This window comes from Dendropsophus ebraccatus, chromosome 6 (genome assembly GCF_027789765.1).
Source record: "Dendropsophus ebraccatus isolate aDenEbr1 chromosome 6, aDenEbr1.pat, whole genome shotgun sequence".
NCBI classification, from domain to species: Eukaryota; Metazoa; Chordata; class Amphibia; order Anura; family Hylidae; genus Dendropsophus; species Dendropsophus ebraccatus.
The window spans coordinates 86,665,201-86,688,784 of NC_091459.1; the positions used below are offsets into that span (position 1 = coordinate 86,665,201).

The following is a 23,584-nucleotide window of genomic DNA, read 5'->3' on the forward strand; positions in this document are numbered from 1 at the left end:
TACATTTCTGAGAGCACTCTCCGAGAGATGAACTGAAGACTCTGACTTAAAGTCTTTAAACCCCTGGAGAAAGACTAATATTAAGACGAAATGCAATGTCAGTGGGAGCTCAACAGCACTAGAACACCGGCATGATGCCACGGGAAAGCAATAATTACAGGCAAGAATACATGCCAGCAAAAGGGGGTTGCAGGCAGTGAAAGAAGAAAAAAAAGCAATTTTAATGCTAACACTTTACTTGTGCTTTGGGACAGGACAAAATTAAAGATGGATTTTTTTGCATTATAAATTTTAGTATGCCTTTAATTGGATCTTTCTAAAAAAAAAAAGTGGAGGAGTCTTTTAAAAGCATTGAAATAAATAGTTGAACCACAGAAGGGACTAAAATTGCTATGCTGAAAGTATCAAGCACTGCTTGAATTAGAGATGAGCAAAATTACATTACAAAGCAAGCAATTCGCTTTGCTTGGCAGTCTGCTACCTGTGATCTACAGTCCTGGGCAACGTCTCCCAGGGCTGGATCCAGCTTTTCCAGACACCCGGGGATGGAGCAGCACAAAGATCAAAGGCAGCCGGTGTGTAAGCAGACTGCTGAGGAAATGAAGCAATCCACTCTGTTTGCAATGTAAATTCACAAACAAACATCTCTTATCTGAGTCATCAAATACTTTTAGTAGCTCAGTACAAGGCGATTTGGTCAAAAGACCGTGAGATGCTTAAGCTGAAAACAATGGGAGGTATTTCATACAACCGCAGAAATGATTTGTCACTGAAGGCAATTACAGGCTGTTTTATGAAATCCTTCATCCCAGTACACATGGCAGATGTATATTCCCTCTAATGACCGATTACCCGCGCAAGAATCCGGATTGCGTATTCCACATCTTCATAGGCAGCTGCATCTCTGCACATGGAATGTAACTAAACTGACTCTTCACAATGCATCCTTGGATGTCTCTGGGTGTTCTAGCACTGGGCTCTGCCTTAAAATACAGGTTGCAATACAACAATTCCTATATCCACCAACGTCTGTAGTTTTCTTTTTTTTATGAACAAAGAAGCAGCAGTTTCCTTCCTTACTGTGGAATATTAAGCTTGTTCTCTTTAAATCAGTCATATTGTCTGTTTTTCTTTAAAAAGATAGAATTTCAAATTCTTCATCTTCTGAGTCAAAGAATCTGTCAAGGCGGTCTGCATCTGAGGAATCTAACACAAGGATGATGATTATTAATAAAGATTGTAATGTCTGGTATGCTTCACACTGTCCCTCTTCCAACGTTCCTCTGTCTACATTACATAAACTGTAAATGTGTCTATCGAGTTGTTAAAGTTCTGCGCAACTGTTTCTTGGCTATATACAATTTTAAGAATAAAAAAAAAAAGTGTATGATGGCACATTATTATTATATTATGACCATTTGCTCCTTTTGACATTGGGAGCACATAGCTCATAAAGAAAGTCAAGTGTAAGGCTGGGTCCACAATGCAAAAAAAATACATTTGTGTTAATACATTTTTACATTGACTTCCATTTAAAAAAAAATAAAAAATTAAATCAATACCAGGGTATCCTCACCCCACTGATCTACCGGGTTCTCTAGATAACAGGTTGTATGGAGTCTTCCTTTAATTTGTTTTTGTATTATTCACTGTATTGTCTCCATTATTTTTTTTTTCACATGTACGAGTGTGCCTAGTCTCTATTGTGGATTTATTTGATCCCTGTTCAGTGGGGTATATACACAGCTGGAAATGTCTGACATGTTGGAAGATCATGACTAAACTTTCCCAGTACTAGTCTGTCCCCACAATTTCCCAGACTTTAAAGTGATATTGTTCTGTATGCCCCACGTCCCCTGGGTCGGGCGATTCCAAAGGCCACTGAGGAGGTGGGGCCTAGGCACAGTTTATGCCACAAAGGGGTGCAGATGTGGACAGGACAAAGGCACAGCGCTTGTGAAGCCCCGCCAAGCTGCCAAAATCCACCGACTACAAGAAGCATTTTTCACCGGACCAAGCACCGAGAAATCTATTTTTAAAGGTGTGTAGAGAAGTCCTCATACAGAAAGGGGGTGACAATATCTCTATCACCTTATTGGTTTTGTTCACTCTGGCCCCTCCACTACACCCACACCAGTGATTGTGAGATGCACTGCAGTGAACATAGCTCCAGATACTGGTGGCAACCTACCAGGACCTTACTAAGTCACTCCCACCCTGTATAGCTCCTCCCCATGCTGTAAATGGCAATTACTCGGGATATTAGTGAATAATGTGACTTGATTGTGTATAGTCAACATTAGACTCCCACACAGGTCATCACTGAGCTTTCACATAACCCTAAACATGCCCAGTTATATAGCAGTATGGACATGGGGGTTGCACAATAGGATATTTAGGTATGATCAAAATGGTCTAGACCACGCCTTTTGGAAGTTGCAGGACAGCCATATGTGATGCCCAGCTTTTCAAATAAACAGTGTATACAGACGAACAGAACTTTATATATATATATATATATATATATATATATATATATATATATATACATATACATATACATATACACACACACACACACACACATCATTCGCCCTACAAACATAGTTTTCAATAGACTTAAGTAGAGGAAAAGCGTAGTGGATTCCGGCACACCAGACGTGTGGCTAAAACGTAACTTTTAATAACTTAACATTAAAATACGATGTCACAAAGCGGACCGCGGATCCACTACGCTTTTCCTCTACTTACGCCTAGTAATCAGTGCCTGGCCAGCACCGGACGTCCGTGCACCCTCCATCCTATGTGTTTGCTGCAAGAAAGACTACGCCTAGGTGAGCTGAATCCCCATCTACTTTCTTCCCATAATTTTCAATAACTGACCATCAGGCTGAACTGATCATTCTGTAATTCTAGTACAGGCAACATGACTGCTTACCTGGGGTAAGGTTTAGTACATCAGGATTGGATAGATGGAGCGGCAGCTGATCAACCACCTCAAACATAGGCAGCGATCCCCCTGTAAGTGATATCTGAAAAGAAACCAGATATACAATTTTAGTCATGTGAATAGTGTGTTTGACTTGTTCATGTAGGAGCGATTCTCTAATATACATTGACAGGACATTTCAACTTTTAGAGAGCTGCACATGACCACCCCACTGCTCACCAGTGTGTAAATTGTGTGATTATTCAAAATTAGAAAAAGCACAGATCCACCTAAGGTTGTGTGTGGTATTACAATTCATTTTTTTTTTTGTTAAATTTTTTATTAGATTTTGAAATTTTTACAAAAAAGAAGGCCTATGATAGGCCTAAAGAATAACTATAATATAAACAGTAAGATGTATATATGTATACCAGCCAACACAAGATAAATTGACTTAATATTTCTCTAAGTGAGCAATTAAATCAATAAACAAAATTATTTCGCAAAGGACAATGAGGTCCATTGTTAACAATGTTTTACAATTCATGTCTACCACAAAACCACACTCAAACGGAGTATAAGAGTGGTGCTGTTACTAGAGGAAAGCACCCGTGTTTTTTCTAAGAATAATCCCCTCTCAAGATAATTGATGTCTAACACATTACCTCCTAGTTACCCCCCTGTACTCTGCTTCTGCGTATCATCTAGTTGGCTGTACTGACCTTTCTAATGCGTTGACACCAGTCATCAAAATCATCTTCTGAACTACAGAAGAATCCCTACAGTAAAGAGAAAAGATACATAATTTTTAAATATATATTTTTTTTTATTAAAAAGACTTCGAAAATGAAGTGTGGCCCTAAAAAAAAGAAATAATTATCAGTAACACGTAGCAAACAGGATGTTATTTTTTTTTTCTAGTGTAGAGGACGTGTCCAAATAAGGATCTTTTATATAATAGCACCCACATCGATCTTAACTGATAACATTCTTGGGAGGATTTCCCAAGAATTGGGAGGAGGGGTTATCCGGCTAGGGAAAACTTTATATACATTGTTACAAGGGTATAAAGAACAGGATTGTTCAGCGGGGGCACTGGAAACCCATAGGACGACACCGGAGGAGCAAGGAGAGGTAAGCATAGCCTCATTTTAGTTTTATAAATACCTGCAATAATATATGCCGTATTTTCTGGCTTCTTAACCCCGAAAAATCTTCTTAGAGGTCGGAGGTTGTCCCATACGGTGGGGGGGGGGGGGGGGGGGGCTCAAAAATGGCCGCATCCCCACCATATGGGGGCACCATTGTTTTTAAAAAAAGTTTAACTCACCTAGGGCCATTCCCAGCCTCTGCGCGTCCCCTGGCATGTTCCCTCAAAGCTCTCCCGAACAGCCAAGACGCTCGGCTGCCGGGAGTGCTTTGGGAGAATGACGGAGGCTCCGGAAGTACCCAGAGCCTCTGTCATTCTCCCAAATTAGACGCTTGGCTGTCCTGGACAGCTTTGGGGGGTCCCCGGCGCAGGCAGTGTACGTCACATTGCCTGCGCCGAGAACATGCCCCAGGTGAGTTAACGGTTACTTTTTTTTTTTTTTTTTTATTTAGCTGCAGTTAACCCCTGCCTGACCGCAGCAAGGCTGCAATCAGGCAGGGGTTAACATTTTCCGGCGTATAAGGCGAACCCCTGACAATCTTCTTGAAAGTCAGGGGTCGTTTTATACGCCGAAAAATAAGGTATTAAGATTTCCTTAGCCGGAAAACCCCTCAAATTTTTTTTTATTGTTGATTTTAGATTTATGCCTCAACAAATAACTTGCAGCAGTAGTAACTTTTTTTTCCTTATATATGGCTATATGAGACCTTGTATTTTGCTGGACAAGTTTAATTATTACACTAACTATATACTATAGTATAGTTTTTGTAGTATAGTATACTTATACTATAGTATAGTATTTTACGCAAAAAAAAAAAAGGGCAATTTAAATTTTCACATTTTTTTGTCCGTTTTTATTATATAGTAAAAATAACATTTTGGGGGACATTTATGAAACTTGCACCAGTGGTGTACACCATGGAAAAAAGGCAGGTAATTGGGGCAGGCCTAATTTAAGACCAGCATATGAGTACACCAGTCTTAATAAATGTCCCACCTTATCTTCTTTCTTCTGTAGGTTGCCATGAACCAAATTTGTATAGGCTTTTTTGTATTCTATTTAATATTTATTTAAAAAAAAAAAGTCTTTGCATAACTTTGTGGGTTTTTTTCAATATGGCCTTGTGGTAAAGGCTTGTTTTTTGCAGGATGAGTTTTATTTTAAAAATAACAGAAGACACAGGTGCTGCTAATTAGCAGGTCTCTTTGCATTATGACACCTTTTCCACGCTATATAGTTTCTGGGTTAGTAGATTGTGCAAAGCCCTTTTTTTAATTTTGTAGTCACACACAGATTAGGCCTTGCTTTTCGTTAGGGCCCTATTCCACCGGACGATTATCGTTCAGATAATCGTTAAATCGTTCGAATCTAAACGATGATCGTTCGTTTGAAATGCAGTTAACGATTAACGACCGAGAAATCGTTGATCGCTTTATAAGACCTGAACCTATCTTTATCGTTGCTCGTTTGCAAAACGTTCTCAAATCATTCGCATTGAATAAGACATCGTTCGGTCGTTCGCAATAGATACGAACGCAATAGCGAAGAAAAACCATCGCAATTACGATCATAAGTAACGATTATCGTTCCATGGAAATGAGTGAACGTTTTTAGGTCTTTTGCAATAGCTGTCGTAATAGTTAAGGATTATGCAAACGATAATCGTCCGGTGGAATAGGGCCCTTAGGTTGTCTGTTTGCCTTGTAACCAGATGTTGCATCTTTACACATTATTTGTTTTTTTTTTTTACTGTGATTATATGTTGCACCCACTTTGTATTAAGGGTTTGGTAATGGTTATTTTATGTGCTCCTTCTCTTGATCTTTACTGTGGTTGCTATGTATAACAGCACAATAATGTTGCATCTACAGTTCTTTAAAGGGGTACTCCGGGCAAAATTTATTTTTAATATGTTATTACAAAAGATAAGTTATACAAATCCCTAATATACACTAATTATGGGAAATGCACATAAGGTGCTATTTTCCCTCAACTTAGGAGATCAGACAGGCTGACTTCCTGTAAAAAAAAAGGTGACGTCACGTCTCAAGTGCCGGGTCCAGCAGGGGGCGCATGTATGCATCTATATAGATGTATCTCCCTCTCTGTGCTGGCTGATACTGACCCCGCTGTGGAGGCCCCTCCCCACAACTAGCTCACTCTGCCGCCCGGTCAGCGTTCCCCCAACTAGCTCTGAGCCCACCCGTCCTGTGCAGGAGCGCTCACCCGCCGCTCGTTCCTGGCAGGGTGAGCGCTCCTGTGCCTCCCCATCCAGCCGCCCGGTCCCTTGTAGGAGCGCTCACCCGCCGCTCGTTCCTGGCAGGGTGAGCGCTCCTGTACCTGCTTATCCAGCCGCCCGTGCTCACCTGCCTCCCGGTCGCGGTGCTGTGAGCGTTCCTGCACCTAAAAATGCATCAACCTGTCACCTCTCAGATACCCACAGCGCAGGAGCGGGCGTCCGGGTGAGCGCTGAGGCGAAGCGAGGACAGCCTCTGTGCCCCACTGTGCCTCAGCGCTCACCTGGACGCCCGCTCCTGCGCTGTGGGTATCTGAGAGGGGACAGGTTGATGCATACGGAGGTGCAGGAACGCTCACAGCACAGCGACCGGGCGGCAGGTGAGCGCTACTGCCAGGGACCGGGCGGATCGGAGCTCGGGCGGCTGGATGGGCAGGTACAGGAGCGCTCACCCTGCCAGGAACGAGCGGCGGGTGAGCGCTCCTGCAAGGGACCGGGCGGCTGGATGGGGAGGCACAGGAGCGCTCACCCTGCCAGGAACGAGCGGCGGGTGAGCGCTCCTGCAAGGGACCGGGCGGCTGGATGGGGAGGCACAGGAGCGATCACCCTGCCAGGAACGAGCGGCGGGTGAGCGCTCCTGCACAGGACGGGTGGGCTCAGAGCTAGTTGGGGGAACGCTGACCGGGCGGCAGGGTGAGCTAGTTGTGGGGAGGGGCCTCCACAGCGGGGTCAGTATCAGCCAGCACAGAGAGGGAGATACATCTATATAGATGCATACATGCGCCCCCTGCTGGACCCGGCACTTGAGACGTGACGTCACCTTTTTTTTACAGGAAGTCAGCCTGCCTGATCTCCTAAGTTGAGGGAAAATAGCACTTTATGTGCATTTCCCATAATTAGTGTATATTAGGGATTTGTATAACTTTTCTTTTGTAATAACAAAGTACCCCTTTAAAATCTTACTTACCACAGCAATAGAGGGGTCAATCTCTGACACATGCATCCGGCATGGAGGATGCTGGCAGTGGAAGCTGTCGTCTACTATATAACCACTATCACTGGCCTCCACAGCTGGCTGCGTAGTATGTGGATCGAGATAAATGAGTTCATCTCCTGTTGGAGAAATAACATAGTAATAGTTAGGAAAGGGTGACAATACTAAGAAAATCTGCCTAGCCAAAATATACCTAACTGCACAGAAAAAAAAAAAAAAAAAACGCTGTATCATACACAAGTCATGAGAAAACACAGACCAATAAAGACAGCACAAAAAGTAGCTGGGTTCATGTTACTTTTTTAAGTTCGAGTAAAAACACATAATTTGGAGAAATTACTCCTATTATCGTCATCAGGTGACTAAATTTGAGCATTGAAAGTCTATATATCTTCATCCCAATTTGTGCCAATGTGTACTTACCACAAATGTCACTATTGAGATGTGAACAAAGCCTTCCTGACTAAATGCATAATGTATTGTCTGCCATTCAGTATGACACATAATTTCAAGGGATCAATCAACTTAATGACTTGAAGATTACATTTATCTTTGGCAAAAAAAAATCCTCGGTATTATTGATTTGAAAATTCAAATAATTAAAAACAAGCTTATTGTTCTGGATATCAGAGCTACAATCTGTAAATATACTTACCAACATATCCTATAAAGTAATGGGCACTGTTTGGCCGACCACCAATAACCCCTAATGACTGGGGCAGCATGAAGCAATGCTGAAAAAGACAATGAAATACTGCAGCTGATAATATAGCTAGCAATGAACTTGCAAGTAGTCTTAGCCAGTAATGTTAGTGTTTTTAGCACTATTTTTCCATTTTGACATTTTAGGCATTTATCAACCCATTTGCTTTTTTTTTTTGTTTTTGTCCTAAAAAAAAGTATCCTTCATGTGTTGTGGCTTTTTCTACAGACATGAAAAAATTTAAAAGTTGTAAAATTTATACTCTGCTCTATGCCACTTATTGGGTGGAATATAACCCACATGATAAAAATTTAAATTGTACAAAATTCATCATATATCAATCATTAATACATACAGTTTAATACATTCTGTACAGCAGAAACTGGCCTATGGGAGAAAGTGCTAGTGTGGTGGGATGAAAAAGGTGAGGAATACATGATAAAATATTACTTTACTGAAAGAGAAACCTCCAGTGGATGGGGTTGGTAAATCTACAGGAAATAAGTTTAAACATGCCTGTGATAAAACACAAACACACATACACATATATATACACACACACACACACACACACACACACACACACACGAAAAGTCTGCAGCACTCGTTGAAGTATGTGAAGTGCGGGTGCCAGCTGTCCCACCTGGGTCCACCGGTGTAGTATAAATATTCCACAAAAGGGATCTGGCTGCAGCACTCCAAAATACGAAAAACGATAAAAAAAAAAAACGATGATCTATTGGCTCACGGATACAAACAGCAATGTTTCAAATCCATCCATAGGATCCTTTCTCAAGCAAGTTTTCAAATATATATTATACACAAACATATATCCTAAGACTAGATGTATCAGGTGGTCTCTTTATGGCGACAATAGAAACTAGAAAATATACCAGATAGTAAGATAGTATACATTATTTGGTGGGGTGCATCTGGATAGTATAGTGTAGTCAACTATGCTATTCTACACGGTTTAAAAAAAAAAAAAAACAACAACGCTGACAACGACAACATATGGTAACAAATATCACCCTGTGATGAATGGAGACCTATGGATACATTTTCCAGAGTGGACATTAAATGTGCACTGCAAAAGGAAGTGTCACCACTAATATAACAGAGATATGTACCCTGACTACTGTGTTTAGGCTATAGTGCATTAGATTTAGAGGTATTTGTTTATAGATCCATATCTGCTATATTGTTGTATGCTTTGTTTGCCTGTATTACCTGGGATGTTTACCCGGAGGTTTCCTGTACTTTATGTGCAAAAGAGATGGTAAACATGATTGTTTATGTATTATTGCTTTTAAAAAACTTTAATAAAAAAAAAACTATTGAACAAGAGATATATACCTTCAGGGTTTTGATGTATGCTTCATTGATCTCGCTTAGGCCCAATCGAAGGGGTATGAGTAATACTAGAGGCCTCCATAGCCGATGTGAATTGGAAGCTCCAGCATGACCATTACACAGCGGCCCAGAGTCACAGCTTCCCATTCTGCACATTCTCCCTTAACAAAAAAAAAAAACAGCTCATTTGTCAGTGGTTTCATTGTGCTCTAATAGTTCAAAAAGTGTTAATTAATATACAATACTAATATTAAATTAGTAAAAATATATAATTTTAAAAACAGTTATAATGATGGAAGAAATCAATCCATATATTGTGGTGCTATGTTATATTCTGGCCAAGGTTTGTTAACTGCGTTGCCTGACGCCACCTTTAAGCAGGCTGTAATCCTAGATTGTGAGCAGGACCCTCACTTCTCTTACTCACTTATCTCATCAGTGACAACAGTATTATCCATCGCTATGTGAACGGCCATGGAGCTCCACTGATCAAAAGCAGCCAGCTTCCTGAAATGAAGGAAATAAGGAGGATGTTAGTACAGGGTCAAACTGATCAAGTGTGTGGTTATGTAATAACCGTGCTCTTACATACCTCAACACTTGTGCTACAGTGTTTGGGCCATACCACTGGCCAATGTATTTGCCTTCACCAACTCCCATCTGGGCTGTAATAAAAAGCAAACAGTTACCACAAAGTTTTTTCAAGTTGCATAGTTAAAAGCACAATATCATTACAGGCAATAACAATATCATTAATGGCAATTGTATATTTACCATTCAACCATACATCACACCTGTACAGCAAGTTCCTGATCATGCCTTATATCCACCAAAAATGTACCCTGGGCTGATGTACTCATCCTTAGGAGTCTCCATAGCTCCCCTCTCAAAAAACACGAAACCCTGCGTGATCTAAGTCTATTGTGCTGAATCTTGTGCTGGAAACAGAAGCTAAGGAGACGCAACAGAAAGCTCCATCTCATTAGGTATAGTTAGATGTGAAGGTAAAATGGGTGCTTAGAAATCTATTCCACCGCCAAATTCAAAACTGATAGGTATTGGAAGAATGGCACTGCTACACAACAGTCTTTAAAGTGTACGACTGTGATTTTTGAAAAATGCTGAGAAACTCACTCCCTCTCCCTGCTGTTATCCCTAACACTGAGGGAACAGAAAGTCCATCTGATTCATTGATTTATATTATCTTTCTCTGGGTAGGAACATTTTCATGAAGACTATTTAGAAAGTTACTTCATGTTGTTCTTAGGATACAAATCAGTATTCACAGCAGTATCTAAACAATACTCGGGAATGCACCAGCAATCAAATATGAAATATCACTGCAAAAGAAATATAGTGTGCTCTAAAATATAACTTTTAGGGTGCCTTCACATGTACTGTATCGCTGTGTATTTATCGGTGCAAGTTTCTTGCACATAAATCCACAGTGATACAGATTGCTATCAAGTCAATGTATGTGTATTCTCACTGCTTGTTTGGTGCGATTTTTACATGCGAGTTTTGATTTTCAAAAAACGCAGCTACTTTCGTGCGAGTTTTGAGCGAGAAATAAGCAACAATACGGTACCTGTGAAGGCACCCTTAATGTAATCACTTAAAAACATATAATGAAAAATAGGTGCTTTCACAAAATTCAACCATGCCACACAGCAGCATTTGACAGGCCTGTGTAAAGGGACAATTGGCAACCATAAGATAATAAATAGGTGTGTACTTACAGTTTGGTATCTTCAGGGCTATCCAGCCCTATAATGCCAGACACTAAGGGAATAAATATTAAATTCTCAATACTGTACCTAAAAAATTAAAAGGCTCTTGATTCATGGGACAATGCCCTAGAAATTTCTTCCTGCAGTATACTTGCCCTATTCTGTCCCTTTCCCAAAACACAAGACCGTCAAAAAAGAGGTGTGGATTATTGCGATAGGATATATGCCATAGTTGCAATTTACACCCAGCAGAACACCCCAACGCGTTTCCCCCCTAAGGAAAGTGTAAGGAGTTCATCAGGAGGCTTGTTTACATTATCCTAAGGGTCTCGATGTGTAGCCCAACTCAGGAACTGGCGCCATAGATGTGAGACATAGATGTGGCATAGTTGGATTTTGTTATAGCACCTACTTTTCATTATATGTTTTTAAGTGATTACATTAAAAGTTATATTTTAAAGCACACCATATTTCTTTTGCAGTGATATTTTTTATTTAGGATACAAACCAACAATAAAAAAAAAATCAATGCAAATTGTCCATTAGATACGCAAAGGCTATAACTGCACTACTAGTCTCAGCATGTCCATTTTGATATGTGACTCGTGCAGTGTGGTCATGGAGAACAAAACCACCATCCATATTAATATCCAAGCCGATTGGCTTGGATTGCGGGAAATATATGAGTGGGCAGTTGATAGATGACAATAAGAGGATAGGAAGGATAGAGTTACTGCAACTGTGAGAAGAGTCAGGACAACACTGTAATGACTGGGCTTATTTTAAGCAGATCTGCATAAAGTATCTTGCGCATATCCCTACCATTACATTACATTAAATAGAATATATATCTATTTAATACTTTAATGGCAGGCAGAAATCTTCTCAGTGCATCGACACAGTCAAGCTGCTGACAGTGAAATGCATTGTCTCACCCACACAGGTCTCTCACCAATCTGATGGATGGAGTAATAACTATTTTTCTTGTCTAGAAAAGCGGTGAGGATACTAAGGTACTCTCCCTTTGGTCCTTTTTTGTCCCATCTCCAATCTAAAAGAATGGGGAAAAATTTTTTAAATTGAGCAATATAATAATAATAATAATAATAATAATAATAATAATAATTATTTACATATCAGTAATAGTCAATAAAGAAAATGTCTGCATTGGTTTATATGCTGTTAAGTATTTTCCATCAGTGCATTGCTGTATCCGAATATTATACTCTGTACGTGCAGAGTATAATATAATATTATATAGTATAATACAATGTACAAGATCTAGTGCAAGATTTGTGTGTCAGAATGGTACAGTTGGTACAGTTTTATCCACGTTATTTTTTACGAAGTTCCTTTAAGTTGAATCTAGAATTCAGGCAACTATACCATACAAGAGAACACTGTATTAAATTCCGCAATGTTTAGAGGAGAAAACAATGGGTGATATCACCATAACATGGCCTACCGCATCTTACCTCGTCCTATATGTCTACAGATCAAAGCTTGAGCAAAGATCATCTGCCCACATCGCAGCATGCAGCCCCAGCCAGTGTCAGAGGTTGGACCGGTCCCACCTGCAAAAAGAATATTGGAAGTTTTTGTCCCCAACTACATGTGTAGGGATATATATTCTAGCAAAAGAAATGAAGAGAACAGAATTTCTAAATACCATGTACAGGTATTAATGCACCCTAATGCCTATTTCTTTAGTGTTAATGTAGTAAATTTACACATATCTGTACACACATTGGTGTGCTAGCAGAAAAAAAAAACATTAGTCAGAGGGACGACAGGGTACACATCCATCAGGCCAGGGACTGCAGGTAGCAATCAATATAATCAATGACTGTATATGCCGGAAAGGGCTTCTAGATGTGGCAGCTTAACAGCTTCAATGAAAGTGATCAAAATAAATCAGGAGAATTTCAGGGTTTTTCTTTAGCAAAGAGACAGTAGTGCAGATAAAACATAGAAATGTCCACCATTAGACAATATATCCTGATAATTTATTAAAGGGGTTATCCAGTATTAGAAGGCACACTACTTACTTGCAAATACAGCACCAACCCTTTTCTCGGGTTGTGCGGTATTACAATTAAAATGAAATACTGCAAAACCACACTCAAAATGGGGACAAGAGGGGTGCAGGTACAGGTGCTTTATACAGGGATTCGACAAGGCTAAAAAAAGAATCTACTGACTCTAAAGGCCCTTTACATGGGCCTATTATGTTCCCTCGGATGATATTCTGCTCATGTAACAGTGACAGCAACCAGCTGAGGAGCAGGAAAACGCCTGACCCTCGGCTAATCACATCTTTTGTGTGGGCTTCAAAATCTTTTACTATCCTCCGCACATCTCTCTGTGTAAACAGGGGATGTGTGGCCGATAGCAAAAGATTTAAATGGCCACTCAAATGATGCAGGGATCGTTTGTGCAGCCTAGCCACTGGATTCATCTTGCTGATCAGTAATCACTTGCATCCTTGCATGGCCCCATATCCCCATTAGGGGAACTGCTTCATTGAAAACTGCTGGAGTTGATGAAAAACTTTATGATGTTCTCTACATATGGCAAAATTCCAAGAGGAGACCTGATACATACAAGAGGATGAGACATGAACATATGTTTCATTCTAGTCCTTTATCTGTACATACCTATTGCTGGGAAATTCCGTCGATATGTGAACCACAGTCTGGATGTGACATCATTCAGGAGTTCCTCCTTCTCTGCATGAAAAGATTGGAAATAGGATGAGAGGACAATAACCTCATAAGTATACACGTACTTTCTGTGTGTGATTACCAAGCTTCACATCAATTGTAATTTTAATTCATTTTAATTATTTTGCTCAGGGCAAGTACCATCAACACACAGCAGTATATGTACAGTACGCAGCTGATGATCAGGCTCACATTACCATTGTGCCTTGGCACATATACATCAGCAACAGCATGGGCCCCAAAGGCTTTAATGGCCCATTTCTAGTCAACTAGTGGTTCTGTGTGTATGTGTGCTGCACTTTTGATATATTTTAGTACCTGTTAGTGCACTGTATTCTTTCCCCAATATCCAGACAGGCTCTGCGGTTTCAGGGAAGTCTGGGGTATCAGCAAACCGCAGAGTGTCATAAGTTAGTGTTGCTGAAACAACATAAAAACACAGATAATTACTTAAAAAAAGGCATCACTTTAAGAGCTAGTAAAATATTTCTATGATACAGGATGACTTCTTCTCTCATGCCTGTGCTAAAAGGGGTATTCCTATGTGCACTAATATACAGTCATGGCCAAAAGTTTTGAGAATGACACAAATATTATCTTTTCACATGATCTGCTGCCCTCTGGTTTTTATGTGTGTTTGTCAGATGTTTTTATCACATACAGAAATAGAATTGCAATCATATTATGAGTAACAAAAGCTTATATTGACAGTTAGAATGAGTTAATGCAGCAAGTCAATATTTGCAGTGTTGCCCCTTCTTCTTCAGGACCTCTGCAATTCTCCCTGGCATGCTCTCAATCAACTTCTGGACCAAATACTGACTGATAGCAGTCCATTCTTGCACAATCAATGCTTGCATTTTGTCAGAATTTGTTGGGTTTTCTTTGTCCACCCGTCTCTTGATGATTGACCACAAGTTCTCAATGGGATTAAGATCTGGGGAGTTTCCAGGCCATGGACCCAAAATCTCTATGTTTTGTTCCCTGAGCCATTTAGTTATCACCTTTGCTTTATGGCAAGGTGCTCCATCATGCTGGAAAAGGCATTGCTGATCGCCAAACTGCTCTTGGACGGTTGGAAGAAGTTGCTCTTGGAGGACATTCTGGTACCATTCTTTATTCATGGCTGTGTTTTTAGGTAAGACTGTAAGAGCAGATTCCCTTGGCTTGAGAAGTAACCCCACACATGAATGGCTTCAGGATGCTTTAGTTGGCATGAGACAAGACTGGTGGTAGCGCTCACCTCGTCTTCTCAGAATAAGCTGTTTTCCAGATGTCCCAAACAATCGGAAAGGGGATTCATCAGAGAAAATGACTTTACCCCAGTCCTCAGCAGTCCACTCCCCTTACCTTTTGCAGAATATCAGTCTGTCCCTGATGTTTTTTCTGGAAAGAAGTGGCTTCTTTGCTGCCCTCCTTGAGACTAGGCCTTGCTCCAAGAGTCTCCGCCTCACAGTGCATGCAGATGCACTCACACCTTCTTGCTGCCATTCCTGAGCAAGCTCTGCACTGCTGGTAGCCTGATCCCGCAGCTGAAACACTTTAAAGAGACGGTCCTGGTGCTTGCTGGTCTTTCTTGGGCGCCTTGGAGCCTTTTTGGCAACAATGGAACCTCTCTCCTTGAAGTTCTTGATGATGCGATAGATTGTTGACTGAGGTGCAATCTTTCTAGCTGCGATACTCGTCCCTGTTAGGCCATTTTTGTGCTGTGTATTGATGACTGCACGTGTTTCTTTAGAGATAACCATGGTTAACAAAAGAGAAACGATGCCAAGCACCAGCCTCCTTTTAAAGTGTCCAGTGGTGTCATTGTTACTTAATCATGAAAGATTGATCTCCAGCCCTGTCCTCATTAACACCCACACCTGTGTTAATGGAGCAATCACTGAAACGATACTAGCTGGTCCTTTTAAGGCAGGGCTGCAATGACGTTGAAATGTGTTTTGGGGGATGAAGTTCATTTTCTAGGCAAATATTAACTTAAGGCAAGTAATTGCTTTTAAGCTGATCACTCTTTATAACATTCTGGAGTATATGCAAATTGCTATTTTAAAAACTGAAGCAGTAGACTTGTAGGGCTCATCAAGTTTTATATTTTTGCAAATAGATTCATTTAGCAAATTTCCTTTTCCTGATATGCTGCTCTTTCACTACCATTGTTTACAGCTTGTTGTCTAGGTTACCGACCACCACTCTGCTCTAAAAGCAGTGGTCTGGCTGGTATATTTTATATATATATATATATATATACACATACACACACACAGACATAATGTAGATGTAAAGAGATATGGGGTATGTATACAGTTTTTTTTTTTTTTTAAAAAGTAGTGGTCGGTAACCCAAACAATGAGCTGTCAACAATTGGAGGAAAGAGCAGCACGTTAGAAGGAGGAGGTAAGTTTGCTAAATGATTGTACTGTATTTTCAAAAATAATGATGTCAGTTGAGATGGGAATCTCTCTTTAATTCATATGGAAACATAATAAATCAGACTGTATCCATGTTTTTCGGGCAGCCTTAGGGCTTTATCCAACTTCAGCAGCCAATCAAATGCCACACAATCAGGTTTTGACGAACTCGAACATGCTCAAGGTTCGCTCAGCTCTAATGCTGACGTGCACCATGGTATATCCACAGCGTTTTCAGTATTCAGTATAAGGCTGCATTCCCACGTTCCGTGATCCTAACGGATCACGGACGTGGAATGCATGTACCGGAGTCCCCCTGCGCCCGGACAGCATCTGTAATTAGATGCTGGGAGCGGAGGAGACTGTATTCATAAGCGCCGCGGTGTAATGAATCAGCCGCGCGGTGCTGTTACTACAGCGGCGCTTATGAATACAGTCTCCCCTGCTCCCAGCATCTAATTACAGATGCTGTCCGGGCGCAGGGGGATCCCGTCAGGATCACGGAACGTGGGAATGCAGCCTTAGGGTGCCTTCACACACACCAGATCCGCAGCAGATTTGTTGGTGCAGATTTGATGCTGTGTTCAGTTATTTAGATCAAGTCAGAAAATCCGCTGCGATACGTTGTGTGTGAAGCTACCCTTAGAATAAATATGAAACATTTATATATATGAAATATGAAACATTGTACATATACATGGACAAATTTGATCAATAGAAGAGTGGTTCACTAATGTGCATGAGCTAGCTGTCACACCATACTGCCAGAAAAACCTTTCCATGTTTCCCAGGACTCCCTAGGGCTGCATCCAACTTCTGCAGCCACAGGGACTCAAACACCGAGCATGTTGGAGAACGTTGCAGTAATCAAACAGTGTGACAGATTTGCTCAACACTAGTCCCTACAGATTACTGAAAACAGATCAACAAGATCTGTCCTCCATCATGTCCTTCATGACAGTATACTGTACCGCCAATATTTTATTACTTCTTCAAATAAACAGTAACCAGTTTGGTAAAGAAAAGAAGACACAGAAAAACTAACATACAGACAAGTCTCATCCATAAAAACAGTAACCAGACTATGACTTTTATGATAATAATAATATAATAATAATAATAATAATAATAATAATAATAATAATAATAAAAGGAGTGATCTGATTGGTAATCCATTACTATGCATGAGGGTGAATAGCAGGGCTACGCATGATGGTGGTCAAGTGACCAATATGTTCTCTGTGATATCTCTGTGACTTGCAGTTATGTATTTTTGTTAGTTGTGATTTCTAACACTGAGGCTAAGTCACGGGTGAGATGTTGCAATGTAACACAGCTAACAGTCACTGTATCACTCCATGCCCACCCTGCAATCTGTAGTTAGTTTAAGCCAATGGGCAAATGAGGATTCTAATTTCTGACCCTTTTTGTTGCCTGAAACATTTACAGAAAATACACTTCTGTACAGAAACCCAATGCAACCTCATGCATTAATATTGCCAAGAGTCTATGAGGATCACAATACTTGCTGTGGACCCCTTACAATTGTTAAAGTTAATCAATCTTCAGTTTAATGCTGCCTTAAAGGGATCAGGCCCTTTAATGGAGCAGTGTCATAGAGGTACGGAGGTTTCCTCCCATTGGGGGTGGTTCAGCCCGCCTCCAGTGCTTTAGCCCAGGCCTGATGGTACAGTCCCTTTAAAGGTGGAGTCCGTATTGCCCCCCCAAATGTTATCCAAATCCCCAATATACACTTATTACAGGAAATACTTATAAAGTGCTTTTTCCCTGCACTTACTACTGCATCAAGGCTTCACTTCCTGGATAACATGGTGATGTCACGACCCGACTCCCAGAGCTGTGCGGGCTGTGGCTGCTGGAGAGGATGATGGCAGGGGTATGCTCAGTGTCCCTCAGTGTCCCCCTGCCATCATCCTCTCCAGCAGCCACAGCCCGCACAGCTCTGGGAGTCGGGTCGTGACATCACCATTTTATCCAGGAAGTGAAGCCTTGATGCAGTAGGAAGTGCAGGGAAAAAAGCACTTTATAAGCATTTCCCGTAATAAGTGTATAATGTTAATTTGTAGAACTTTTGTGGGGCAATACAATACTTTAATAAAAAGTTTTGCCGGCCTTCTCCTTTAACTGGGAGTCATCAGGCCGTTTCTCTCCGCCCCACCAGCTTTGATCAACAGATCTCTCCCTTTTCGGGTATAGGGAGAAATCTACCAATGAAGACTGGCATGGCGGGCAGAAACCACTGGGGTTTGCCCTGATGACTTGTGGATCATGCAGCAGGTGATGACAGGTTCTCTTCCTGCTGTTTCCAAACTTTAAGAAGTTCACAAAAATATATGAAGGCTCAGATTGTCTTTTATTAGGAACCTATGGCCCAACTTTGGCAGGGACACCCCAGGGATCAGTGAGTGTGCCTGGCTGTCATCAGCAAACCCTGTGTTATAATAGCAGGCAATGTAAACCAGGAGGGGGCGCTGTACAATGGAGCCATAATGAAAGCAGTGGCTTATAAGGGTACATCAGTGCAGTACAGCTGTGTTATACTGTCCTAGACAATAGGCCTGGCTAGGAAATACAGGCAGTCACACTACTGGGGACCTGCTACCACGTCCCTACCCAGCCCCGCGGTCCTCATGCCGCTAGATGTTACAGCCATGATAGAAGACAGACAGGCAAGGACCTGAGCTGACAATGCAGTGCTGAACTCACCTGCGTCCATCATTCCTTTCCTCTCACCCACTCATATGGCAGCAAGACTACCTAGCCTAGCGACAAACACTCCATCAGCTGATGTGCATCCCACCAATCACAGGCGAGCTTGCTACAGGATGCCTGAAACGTAAACAAACACGGAAGCCAAACTGCTACGTACAGGCTGACATACTATTGTACGGAAACAGGCCTGCCCACGGCAGCGTGGAACCTAGATGCCTATATCTACTCAGATACTACACAGATATCCCGTATCACGTTAAGAACGTAATCGCTTTCGGAGCCGAAGGGAGCACGCGTGATATAGAAGCCATCTTGTTTCCGTACAGCAGGGTGTCTTCCGGGAAGACGGGCGCTGCCATCTTGTACGGAACACGAAAGGGCTGTCATGGTGATATGCTGTGCAGCGCCGAACTGTACCAACCGGCAGGGGAAGGGGAAAAGAGGAGCTATCTCCTTCCACAGGTACCGGCCAGGCTGGCCTCTGCCGGATATTGAGAGCACGGAACAGTCTATTGGAGGCTGCCACCTGTTGTTTACCAATGGTCGCGCGGCATGCTGGGATGTGTAGTTTTCTATAAGTTATGGGAATGACAACATGGATTCAAAAAGAAACAACTTGTCATTTATGATGAAGCGTTTTTTTTTTTTTTTTTAAACGAGTGCGAGTGAAAAGTGCAGCAGTTGCCCAGGGCGACTACTTTGGTATGAGATCAGGAATCTGGTTGGTTGCCATGGGCTCTGCTATGCACTTGCACTACTTTGGGGCAATTGTTTATGTGGCTGCACTGTGACTTGTCTCCATATGTAACATTCCCTTTATTATCCGCCGTCCTTCCATTAGTTTCTTTTTTCAACCAATAAGAAAGTACCTTAGGCTGGGTTCACACTACGGTTAACAAAACGGATGCATTTCTGTCAAGCCATTTTGATCCGTTTTTCCACTTTTTTAAAACGCACCCATTTTTTTTAATGTACACAAAAATGTACCTGACCTTATTTTTGTGTACATAGGAGTGTGTTTTTGTTTATTTTTTTTTATAATGGAAGTCATTTGAAAAACGGATCAAAACAGATGCATGCAAAAGCATCCGTTTTTCCATGTCCCCCCCCCCCCCCATCTGTTTTTTGGCAAAAACGCATGGAAAAAAGACGATTTGCAAAAATGTAGTGTGAACCCATACTTAGGCTACATACATTCACACATTTGCAGTGCATCCCACACTACGAATGTCAGTAGTGGAGTATAATAGGTCCATTTTGGGCGGTAGCCTGGGGCCCATGGCCACCCAAACAGACTTGTACTTTCAGTGGTGTATTAACTCCTGGCTACAGTTTGTCATGATAAGCAAAAAAATCTATCCTGTATCTATTGTATGAGTACCACACTAGTGCTGCCATAGTTACAGTGGGGGGGGGGGGGGGGCCTAAGCTTAGTGAACAGCCTGGGGCCTATGGCAAAGTTAATCGGCCCATGACTAATGTGCATCACAAAGCACTACATTGCCACTTCATTAGCATAGTGATCCGTGCCGCAAAATGTGGTCCTATTACAGCAGGTCCTATTTTTTTTTTTTGCGGCACCGATCGCGGCCCGTACACAAGTACGGACGTGTGAACACGGCCATTGAATAACATTGGTCCTACGTTCTGTCTGTGATTGCGTGCCCGCAATTGTGGACAGAACAACAGACGGTGAATGTAGCCTTACTGTTTTATTGGAATGGGCCCTTTAAATTTATTTAAATGAGTGCAATGAAGAAAATGGAGCAATTGCCCATAGAAACTAAACATGCCATTGCTTAAGACTGTGGTCACATCTTATTGTAAAACTGATTGCACAACTACAACAGTACTGCTACTTCATGGCACCTGAGCGGCAGTAACCCAGTACCGCTACGGATGCCCGCTATCAGACCTTTAATGCACGTTGATGAGGTATCCTAGGTTTTTTTGCCCTAATTATTGTGTGGATTATATAATGAATACTTCCTCTCTCTGCCTCCTCCAGGTTTCCCCTTAGAGATTCGTCTCGCCTCTACCTTTGGACAGCCGCCATGCAGCGCAGTGACTGGACCCCGGGCCCCTATTCATTCCTGTGCAGTGAACATTTCAGTGAGGACAGCTTTGTCCCACGTATGCCTGACCAGCACCCTCTTCTCAGGCCAGATGCCGTGCCATCCCTCTTCAAAGCTGGCAGACAGAGCAAGAGGAGGCGAGCACGTCAGCCACACGTATTGCTACTTGACAAAAGAAAACATTTAAAAAGAAAGATCTCAGTCTTTTCCCTAGAAGATGAAAGGCTTCTTGTGTCACCAGATGACAGTGTTGTAGGTAAAAGTGACAGCTATGATATCACAGAAGATAATGATGTCATGGGCAGCAGGGATCTTCATCCATGTAGTCAACATACAAGGTCCAAGTTTATTTTCTCCTTGCACTCGTATAGTCGATCTTCAACAACTTCATTGCCCCCAAATGTTGACCATTCTGATTCTTCAATCCATCTACCAAAAGAAGGAGCCAAGCACACGCCTGGTCAACCTCTGGAATATAATGAAAAGCTCTTGCAATCTTGTGAACATGGATCTGGGGATAACTTGATCAGTGTAGAAAATTTTCAGGAATCCTTTGGTAGCAATAATACGGTGTTGGCATTAGAACGGGTGCCTCTTGAGATAAACGTAACTTCTTTATATGCCGTAAAGGAACCCATCCCAGGTATACAGATTCAGTATCTTCCTGTGGACAAAGACTCAGAAGCTATGGCCACCTTGGATTCCTTACATTCATACTGCTCCATAGCAAAGTCCCTGCCCAGCTCAACAGAGCAGTGCAGTAGTGAGGAACTGACAGCAAAATCTGGAGGAGGGGAACTCTGCAATGATCCACTTCAAGGTGAGATCAAGATAACTCACAGTTAAAGGGGTTATCCGGGTAACAAAAACAATATTCTAAATCAGTCATGTAAAACTCTGGCCCGCAAGGCCATTATTTTTGGGTGGTCCGGACAGCTGTTCAGACCCCCGTTATATAATCTTGTAGGCCACAGGCAGTTTTTAGCCTATGGCCTAGGAGGACATGAGCAGTATCCCGATGCCTGCAGCGCAGTGACGTCATCACACACGTCCTGCGCTGGGCACCTCCCTCGGCCTCTGGTCCAAGAGTCCAAACTAATGGGACAACCTGTAACCCCCCTTACAGAGACTGTGGGGAGGGCTGGCTACTATATGGGGCTTTTGGGAAGGGCTGGCTACTATATGAGACTATGGGGGAGGGCTAGCTACTATATGAGACTATTGGGGAGGGCTGGCTATTATATGGGACACTTGAGGGGCTGGCTACTATTTGGGCACTATTGGGAGGGCTGGCAAATATGTGGGACAATTTTGGTTGGGTTGTCTTTTACATGGAGCAATATTGGGGGGTTGAGAACCTCGGTTCTCAAACTTAATTGTTTCCGGAAGGCAGTTTGAGAACCAAGCAGTGTCTTCCCATAGGAAATAATGTAAATGTGATTAATTGGTTCCAGCAGCCACCAATAATTACCTACAATACTCATTTATTACACTGATAAGTGCTCAGTATAATCACTACAGTACAGTACAGAACAGCACTATATACTGTACAGGACATTAAACATAAGAAATGTTCATCAGAACCAGACCCATCCAAGCACTGTAATGTATGGGAGATGGTGGTGCACTGCCTGTACTACTACTGCACTGTATATGCACTCCAGCAGTCTTATACAGCACTGTACTGTATGTGAAGCATCACCACTGCTTAACTCGCCAGGTACAACCCACCATCCACGCTCGCAAAAACGTTCGAAGACCGAGCAAAGTTCGAATTCCAAACACTACTTATGGGTAAATTTTCTTTGAATACCAAGCAGTTCGAGTTCCAAAGCGTTCGAAAACCGAGGTACTACTGTACTTGGGTTTAATCATATTATAGCAATTTATCATGTCGTTTATCATAGCGTACAGCGGAGGGAGACGCACACCACTAACAGTGCCAGGAACACCGCACGTTGCTCTGACAGTGCCAGGACTGCCGCATTCGCTCTTCAATAATTATCAAGGTTGGCCCGCGACTTTGTCCAATTTTTTAATTTTTGCCCACTGTGAATTTGAGTTTGACACCCCTTGTCCTAAACGATCCCACTTCCCAAAACCACCTTATGTCTAATATACATGTATAATCTATATTGTACCCTTTCCCTGTTTTTTTTCTAATTTTTATCGGCTTTGGATGTGTAAAATCCTCTACTCTGGGTCCACTCTAGGGCTGGGCGATATTGGCCTAAATTAATATCGCGGTTTATCGCATATGTAGCTGCGGTAAAGATAATTGAACGATAGCTATGACACCCCCCCTTTGTAAGCCACACCCCTTTTACAAGCCACACCCGCTTGGCCATACCAAACTGGGATTATGTTTTTAAAAAAGTACAGTAACTCAATGAGCAGCAACCCAAACTATGTACACACCACAGGTCATGTATATACAGCATACAGCTATGGACACACCACAGGACATGTATATACAGGTATATAGCTATGTACTATAGGGACTCAGAGTATATACAGTATGATGTGTATATAGTATATACAGGTGA

At 41.8% G+C, this 23,584-nt stretch overlaps 2 protein-coding genes across 4 annotated transcripts in view; one reads left to right on the forward strand and one right to left on the reverse strand.

The window, feature by feature from the left end:
• ATG4B (autophagy related 4B cysteine peptidase) overlaps nt 1-23,584 on the reverse strand; it is a 26,427-nt gene continuing 2,843 nt past the window's right edge. The window contains exons 1-13 of one of the 2 annotated variants that reach the window (XM_069975308.1): nt 18,958-19,349; nt 14,138-14,239; nt 13,754-13,825; nt 12,572-12,670; nt 12,049-12,147; nt 9,959-10,031; nt 9,794-9,873; nt 9,370-9,527; nt 7,966-8,044; nt 7,284-7,429; nt 3,652-3,708; nt 2,939-3,032; nt 1-1,206 (exon numbers count right to left, since the gene is read on the reverse strand). In XM_069975308.1, the coding sequence (XP_069831409.1) occupies nt 1,133-1,206; nt 2,939-3,032; nt 3,652-3,708; nt 7,284-7,429; nt 7,966-8,044; nt 9,370-9,527; nt 9,794-9,873; nt 9,959-10,031; nt 12,049-12,147; nt 12,572-12,670; nt 13,754-13,825; nt 14,138-14,239; nt 18,958-18,970 (1,146 nt within the window). In that variant the 5' untranslated portion in view covers nt 18,971-19,349 and the 3' untranslated portion in view covers nt 1-1,132. Of the gene's footprint in view, nt 1,207-2,938; nt 3,033-3,651; nt 3,709-7,283; nt 7,430-7,965; nt 8,045-9,369; nt 9,528-9,793; nt 9,874-9,958; nt 10,032-12,048; nt 12,148-12,571; nt 12,671-13,753; nt 13,826-14,137; nt 14,240-18,957; nt 19,350-23,584 lie in introns of those variants that run through there. The other variant, XM_069975309.1, reaches the window with a different exon arrangement.
• Nucleotides 19,096-23,584, forward strand: part of THAP4 (THAP domain containing 4) — a 15,319-nt gene continuing 10,830 nt past the window's right edge. The window contains exons 1-2 of one of the 2 annotated variants that reach the window (XM_069975305.1): nt 19,096-19,425; nt 20,972-21,858. In XM_069975305.1, coding sequence (XP_069831406.1) covers nt 19,349-19,425; nt 20,972-21,858 — 964 coding nt within the window. In that variant the 5' untranslated portion in view covers nt 19,096-19,348. The remainder of the gene's footprint in view (nt 19,426-20,971; nt 21,859-23,584) is intronic. The other variant, XM_069975306.1, reaches the window with a different exon arrangement.